General features: G+C 39.1%; 1 protein-coding gene across 1 annotated transcript in view; it reads left to right on the top strand.

The window, feature by feature from the left end:
* Positions 1-1,034: 1,034 nt before the first annotated feature.
* LOC138202709 (chloride anion exchanger-like) overlaps positions 1,035-8,037 on the top strand; it is a 12,023-nt gene continuing 5,020 nt past the window's right edge. The window contains exons 1-13 of the mRNA XM_069156967.1: positions 1,035-1,162; positions 1,309-1,448; positions 2,102-2,212; positions 2,467-2,627; positions 2,716-2,880; positions 4,430-4,582; positions 5,304-5,386; positions 5,481-5,628; positions 5,893-6,006; positions 6,202-6,279; positions 6,453-6,548; positions 6,672-6,778; positions 7,915-7,984. Coding sequence (XP_069013068.1) covers positions 1,035-1,162; positions 1,309-1,448; positions 2,102-2,212; positions 2,467-2,627; positions 2,716-2,880; positions 4,430-4,582; positions 5,304-5,386; positions 5,481-5,628; positions 5,893-6,006; positions 6,202-6,279; positions 6,453-6,548; positions 6,672-6,778; positions 7,915-7,984 — 1,554 coding nt within the window. The remainder of the gene's footprint in view (positions 1,163-1,308; positions 1,449-2,101; positions 2,213-2,466; positions 2,628-2,715; positions 2,881-4,429; positions 4,583-5,303; positions 5,387-5,480; positions 5,629-5,892; positions 6,007-6,201; positions 6,280-6,452; positions 6,549-6,671; positions 6,779-7,914; positions 7,985-8,037) is intronic.

Raw genomic sequence — 8,037 nt, 5'->3', positions numbered from 1 at the left:
CTATGACAATTTTAAATGCTTCTGAAGTTTAGAGTTAACTCTCTGCTGTCTCTCACTCAGTCTAATAGTGTTGTTTTGAAGAACCATATCAACTATGACGGCCTTTTGTTGCTGGGAGAACATCCCTGTCCTTCCACCCTCACATGGGAATCTTGCAATTCTACACAAAGTGAACGCTTAGTTACAAAAATCTACGAATCTGCAAAGTGATGCACTGAAACATCTGTACATATAGTATATGCTGTAAATGTTCAATACTGTAACAGAAGAAATGTTTACCTGTTCTCTTGTCTGAACCTCTGGATTATGGTGAACACAGAGAATCTGCTGATGTTGGGTTTTACTCTTCGTCCTGCTTCCTTCACCGTCTTTCTATGAACAAGAACATGGTTTGTTACAGCAGCTCTGATTTCATCAAAATTGCTTTGTTTTGTCTTGCGCTTTCTCGCCCCCACCCCCCCCCACCTCTTCCTCCACGTGCCCCGCCTCTTACACTCTTCCTGTCTCTCCGACAGCTTCTGAGAAAATATTGGTTTCATTACATCATTTGCAACAAGTGTCATCAATTTTGAATTGTTGTGTTTAAGGTATGACACCTGTGCTTTAATTGTGTTCAGCTTTTGCCACCATTATGCATCATAAGTGCATCACAGTGCAAAATGTGTTTTAATGAGAGAGAATGTGTTTAGAGTTTTTGCAAAAAGAGTCAGAGGTCTGCAAATTGTGTCTAACTAGATGAACATTGTTTATGGTTTTGCCAAAAGATTGTAAAATTCAATAAATGGGGTCAGGCTACCAACTGTTTGGCACAGAGAATGCGGTTTAGTGTTTTAGCGATTCAGAAAAACTGCAAAAGAGTAAATCATAAATCTGGGTGTGTTAATGATTGAACTAAGCGAGAACAAAACCAGCGCGTGACGAAATTGACTTTAGATCTCAGATTAGATACACCAAGTAAAGGTGCTTTTACGGATGTGTCTCTTGAGTGTTTTTACATACTGAAGTTGATTTCTTCAAACACCTGAGGTGTGAGGATGGTGACGCTGAGGAAACAGTATGTGGTGTCCAGACCTGTGTACTCTGAGGACAGCTTTGGTGAAGACCATGAGAAAATCTACAGGGAGCACAAAACTATCCTCAACCATGTCAAAGACTATCTGTCGTAAGTTAGCACTGGTCTCTCGTAGATATGGATCTTTGACTAGAAATAATCACTTGCTCTCTTGATTGGAAGTCTCCTTGTGATAGTATTTTTAATGCAGCTGAGAAAAAGTCCTCAGAGTTTCTTTTTTTGTGTGATTACGACAGCTGTGATTCAAAACGTGCCAAGAATGCCGTGCTGTCTTTTCTGCCCATCATCGGCTGGATGAGGACCTACAGAGTCAGAGAGTGGCTGCTGGGTGATGTGGTGTCTGGGCTCAGCACCGGGATGGTGGCCATCATGCAAGGTGAGGAGCATTCAAGGCAACCATAACAAAACCATGTGGCTTCCTTTTGGGAAAGATTGTGGTTCAATAGGAAACATGCTGACTACTGATTTATAAGTGTATCTATCATTCCTTACTTTTGCTGCCTGTACCACATTATTTGCTATTAACCAAAGAATGTAAATCACTGACTTAAAAACACTGTCTATCTCTGTAACTTGAAAGAGACTGTCACTCTAAATGTGCGATCAAATTCTTACTGCCATTGACATTCAATCGGATATTTCGTTTTTTAAATCTGAATCTTGCTATCTTTAGAAAGTATGTAGGTATGCTTGTATGGTTGTGTGTAACATCTAAAATCATTTACTGTATTGTAGTAATTCAAACTTCCTTGTTCACACTCAGGGAAATGATTGTCACAGCAACAAAATGAAATACAAAAAAAAGTCGGTGGGAGAAGTAGTCTTAATAGACTCTTACATCATTTATGAGCTTTTGCGAAGATACAAAATATTGTTCAATTTTAAATGTTCAAATTAAGTGTTGGATATAACATATCAACTTACTACGAGCATAATATGATTTTCATACTTTGTTCTATTTTACTTTATGACAATCTTATATTACTATTAAAATCTTCCCTCTGTTTGTTTTCCTGTGGTCTCTGGCAGGACTTGCCTTCTCTCTGCTGGCCTCGCTGCCTGCGAGCTACGGCCTCTACACAGCTTTCTTCCCCGTTCTAATGTACTTCTTCTTCGGCACATCAAGACACATTTCTGTAGGTAGGTTATAGAAACTCTAAATTATTTTCAGTTTTTTCCTTATTACGACAGAAACACTTGACCTAATATACAGTTTCCGGAATAAATAAAATATTTTAACACTCATCCCTAGTGTTTCCTGTACAAACTGCCACCAAGTCATAAAATGGATTTCATTGTCTTCAAGCATATTTATAGCAATTACAGAGGTTGTTTTGGAAAAGCTTTGAATCTTATGACTTTGGTTCATCCCACCACACCCACCTTCCCTGCAGGTTCCTTCCCAGTCCTGAGCCTGATGGTGGGAGCCGTGGTGACCCGTCTGGTCCCGGACGTTGGACCACCAGCAAACATCACGGCCTTTGAGGGTCTTTCCCAGGACCAGCAGAGAGTCCTGGTGGCCTCCTCCGTCACATTCCTCATGGGGATTTTCCAGGTAGGCTGGATTCTGTCTCTGTGGATCATGTTCTTGGAGGAATTTTCACACCAGGCTTCTTTTCTCTTTGCTTTTCTCTCCCATGCAGCTCGGCATGGGCATTCTGCAGGTGGGCTTTATTGTTGTGTACCTGTCAGACACTCTGGTCTCCGGCTTCACCACAGCAGCTGCAGTCCATATCTTGGTGTCCCAGCTCAAGTTTGTGTTGGGGCTGAAGGTTGCAGGCATCAACGGTCCACTCTCCATCATATATGTAAGTCCGGCAGATTTCTGATCAGATCTTAAATTATTACTGTCAATGCAATTATATATTTGAAATAAGCTGAGAAAGACCACTCCCACTGTTTTCATTATTCAAGGAAAAGGAGACTAAGGGAGAACAGGGAAAGACGACAGGTTGTAACTTTGAAAATGTGAGCCGCTCAAAGAGGAAAAATGGTCTGAATGCAGAAACAACTGCACAACCCTCAAACCTAAGTTATTAGTGGCGAGACGTGAAAAAATGACCACATTTCTGAAAAGTATTTCTTTTAAATCAGGAAATGAAGCTAGTGTTTGGTAGGTAGGTAGGTATTTACTTTATTAATCCCCGAGGGGAAATTTTTTAAAGTATGAATATGCAAACTAAAGACTTAAACTTTGTAAATGTTCACTCTAAAGTTAATTTCAATTACTGCTCGAGTAAATGTGAAACTGCTCTCCCTTTTATTGGACTGGCCCGTCTCACATGTAAAGTTGTAATCAAATGGGGACATAAAGTCAAACCTTTACACATGGCTAGACACTGTATCACTACTTGAAAATGAGACGTTCTAATTGTGGTTTGGGTGAAGTGGCCCTTTAATTTGTAGATCGTATAATGTTATTAAGTTGTAGGTTATTCATTGGCCTCCTGAGCAGATCCTCATCAGTTTCTGTTGTCAGAGTTCATCCTAGATGTAAACTGCAGGCTGTGTCAAGGCATTCAGAGCAATCTTTACTCATCACACAAGTCTGTACAGTGTAATACGTACAACACAGATCACTTCCTCAAACAGCTGTGACTTGGTACAATCCACAAATGATAAAGCTTAGTAAAACTTTATAAAGACTGATAAAGTTTATAGTTAGTGCTGGCTCAGGCGACCTTAGGTCAAAAGGCTACTGGAGAACCTCTCATGATGCACTGTAACTGTTGTAAAGTCCTGTTGACGGGACCATACTATGTTAAGTGCCCTTTTGTTGTCATATGCTTCCATACAAATGAAATTGGATTGAATTGAATTAAAAAGTGAATCATATTGATGTTTTATGAAAACCGAATACCAAAATATTTACTCCCTGTACACTGTGTATAATAACTCGTTATAATTCGCTGTTGTGTGAACGTACCTTTTATGGTTTCTGCAGCTTATTCATGTGTCTTAACTTGGGTTTTATTATGTCAAAGTATGTTATGTATGCTCCACAGCAGGGTGGTACAGTGGAGTTTTACCAACTAAGCCTGAAGTGGTCAATATACAGCATGTTGTTAGTTGATGGATTTCAGATCAGATGTTCGGCTCTTTTTCACAAGTGGTCAGACTTGCCAACAAATGGGTCTCTCTGATGCATTGAAGAGCAAATAATAAGACAAAGCATGATGGGTTTTTCACAACCCGAAATTGTTCTTACAAAGGCTTATTTCTGATCTTTAAATAACTAATAATAACTACTTATAAAGCCGCTAGTTGCAACTTATAAATAAAACCTTTGAACAGAGTCAACAGATTTATTTATTTTTTTAAATCACACTCGTATCTTTATGTGCTACTTTTGTACAGACCTTGGAGAAGATCTTTGTCCAAATCACCTCCACCAACATCTGTGACCTGGTGATGTCCATAGTGATCATAGTGGTGGTGTTCATTGTGAAGGAACTGAACGACCGATACAAAGCCAAGCTGCCTGTTCCCATACCCATAGAGGTCATCGTGGTGAGAAAACCTTAAAGACACTCCTTCAGTATCATCCACTTTAGAGTATGTCTCCATGCAATCCATTTTGTATTATTCAAATATCATTCTACCTTTATTTATTTTGCCAAAAATAACACCAATTTTGTGGTAATGCAGTTAAGTGAAGGAAAGCAGCAAATGCATTTGGGTGGAACTTCTTAAAAAAATGAATTGCCACGTAACAGCAAAGTAACCTTTGCACACAAAAAAAGACAAATTGAAGTCTGTGCAAGCTGATTTTTATACCATTATGGATGGATACCAACATGTCTACTGTTGCTTAAAATAAGTCTGCCAAATATATACTTCAGAAAGTAACACACAAAATCCAAAACCAACAATGAATTGATGCCACTAACAAGAAGTCCTTTACTATTATTCCTCAGTGCCACAGAGCTCCATTGTTGTCCAATAAATTGTTTGCTGCTCTGGGTAACATGTTCCATTATTACCGTCAGCGCACAGTTCGGCTGCCTGGAACACCAAATACTGTACTTGTTAGTCCGCCACTGAAAATAGTACCAAACAAATACACTCTTTCCTCCTGTTTGAGTGGCATTTGATCAAAATTACAGTCCCCATCTTTTTCAGTCAGAAAAAATACTGAAGGATGGACAAACATATTATCAGTTTGAGACAGGATATGTTGAGATTAAGTATGACATATGACTACCCTTAAAAGGTGTTTTTTTTCTCTCAGACTGTCATTGCTTGTGGGATTTCCTACGGCTTCAAGTTTGAGCAAACATATGGTGTTGATGTTGTTGGCCAAATGGTTAGTGGGTAAGTTTGAAGCTCTATACATATTTTTTTGTTTGATGTTCTATCAAGTAATTCAGATTATTTAAATCCACAATTAAACACAATCATCTTTCAGGTATGAGTCTCCCATTGCGCCCAGTGTTGAAGTCTTCCAGGAGAGTGCTGTGGAGGCCTTCCCTGTAGCTATCGTGGGGTTTGCTGTCGCCTTCTCTGTGGCCAAAGTCTACTCTATCAAACATGATTACACCATTGATGGAAACCAGGTGAGTTATATACAACAACAGTCTTTATCCCTGTTGGCTCTGATAGAGGAAGAAGAGTTAAATGGTTACTGATTCTTTTAAGAGAGTATGAGACCCCTCATAATTTGGGTTATGAAGATATAAAGTTTAGTTTACTTTTATGTCAAGGTTGGATGTGAGCTGTCATGGGTTGCATGAAAAGGCAGGTTAAAAAGAATCACTGAAGTCCAAAACAAATAAAAATCGTCCACTGTCATAGAAGTCCCTGTCGTTGTTTCATCTCAGGAGCTTGTTGCATTTGGGATTAGTAACATATTCGGTGCGAGCTTCAAGTCGTTTGCAGCCAGCACGGCTCTCTCCAGGTCGGCTGTGCAGGAGAGCTCAGGAGGCAGAACACAGGTCAGAAACACAAACTTCATCATTAACGTCCGTTTGTGTATTGGGTCGTGAACTTTTACGAGGTTCGTACTGTACGTGCAGATACTTTTGAATCCCAAAAGATTTCTTAAAAAAATTATTTTATATTCTCTTTTACGTCACATTTATTTCCTTTACTGTTGTCTTTAATGTGAAACTTTTTTTTTACAAATGCAGATCGCAGGGCTGATCTCAGCCCTGATAGTGATGATTGTAACACTGGCACTTGGCTTCCTGCTGGAGCCACTTCCCACAGTAAGCGTCATCTCTTATTATGACAAATGTCAGATAATTATGTGAATTTTGTTTTACATTAGAATTTCAATATTAATTTATCCTGTTGATTCCTATACAGGAGTTATAATTGTATGTTTTAAGGTCTAAGGGTTTTTTGTTTATACATAACCTTAATATTTGATTAACTGCAGTCTGTCTTGGGCGCCTTGGTGTTGGTCAACCTGAAGGGAATGCTGATGCAGTTCAGAGAAATCCCGTACCTGTGGAGGAAGGACAAACCAGAATGTGTAGGTATTCAGTAAGAGTCTTACAGGTTATCACCAAAATAGAAGTGCTTTTATATGTAATAACTTTTCTATTATATGGTCGTTTACTTGCTACTGTTAGTGTTTGACCTACGATGTCCGCAGGTGGTGTGGGTGGGAACGTGTATCGGTGCCATCCTGCTCGGACTGGATCTTGGTCTGGCGGTGGGCCTGGGGGTGGAACTGCTCTCTGTGGTCTTCAGGACTCAATTGTAATTACACAGTTTGTGACATATGATATCACTTTCTCAATACGCAAACCGACTGCATGCAAGAAATTTACTAGTGTATTCACTATTTACACTCCAAATGCAGTAAAGCAGAGAAGAATCTTATTGTCCTTAAAAATGGTTTTATTCAGCCAATTTGAACTGTTCATAAAGTTGAAGGAGTCACAAGAGATAAAAACTACAATTACCACCTCGTGGTTGCATGCCTGGACTAACCGATCAGGTACAGTTTACATCCATGTCTGTCCAGACTCACGTGACATATGTGGGCCAGACTTTGAAGGAATTTGGCCAGTAAAGTTGATTCTGATTGAATATAAAGTTGACAATAGACAATGCTTCAAATATGGATGTTGCTGCAAAGAAAGAAATTATAATACATGGATGCTTCCTGCACATGTTCAGACTAGCAGCACAGGGATCTATACAATCACCACCATTTGTTGGTGGGAAAAAAATGTGTCACCAATTCAGTATCAGACCAAGTGTCAAATATTGTTCCAATCTTCCCTTTGGTTTCTGAGTTATGGCTTTGTAAGAATAGCTAGAAAATTGCTTTTGCATTGAATTAGGATGTAACAGTGAAGTTGACCTTTGACTCTTTTGGATATAAAATGTCATCACTTTATCATTTTATCCTGTAATCCATTTGTGTGACATATTGTCATAATTAGGGTCTTAATTTATGGCCACAAACGTGTGACCTAAATTCTCATCATTTCATCTTTGAGTTCAGGTGAATGTTTGTGCCAAACTTGGATGGACAGACGGATAGAACAAATAAGATAAGAAGAAACATAAAAAGACAACAAGCACACGTCTGATGGACTATGACTGTAGTCAAGGCTCCATTTGGTGCCTTAATGTACAATATACTGTATGTCTGTAGTTAGCGTGTGTGAAGCTCTAATAGATCCTGAGGGGGCTGCTTTTCATCCAGTGACCAAATAAGCAGCTTCAAAATTAGATGCGTCCTTAAACAAGCAAAACTAAAAGCTGATCAGTTTAAACAGGTAATGTCAGTAGTTCTATTAATTAACTCTATATTCTTTTTTAAAGGTTGTGCTTTATCTGACCCACACACACTAATATTTTGAACACTGCTCATGTCTCTCTAGCCCGCGCTGCTCCATCTTGGCTAACATCTCTGGGACCAACCTCTACAGAGATCGCAAAGACTACCTGCAAGTGAGTTCAATTAAATAAAATAAATGATGAGAATTAAAGCTTTCAGTCGAGTG

Source organism: Embiotoca jacksoni, unplaced genomic scaffold (assembly GCF_022577435.1).
Source record: "Embiotoca jacksoni isolate LCO1_2020_lvr unplaced genomic scaffold, fEmbJac1.0.p SCAF_21, whole genome shotgun sequence".
NCBI classification, from domain to species: Eukaryota; Metazoa; Chordata; class Actinopteri; family Embiotocidae; genus Embiotoca; species Embiotoca jacksoni.
This window is presented reverse-complemented; position numbering and strand designations above follow the sequence as displayed.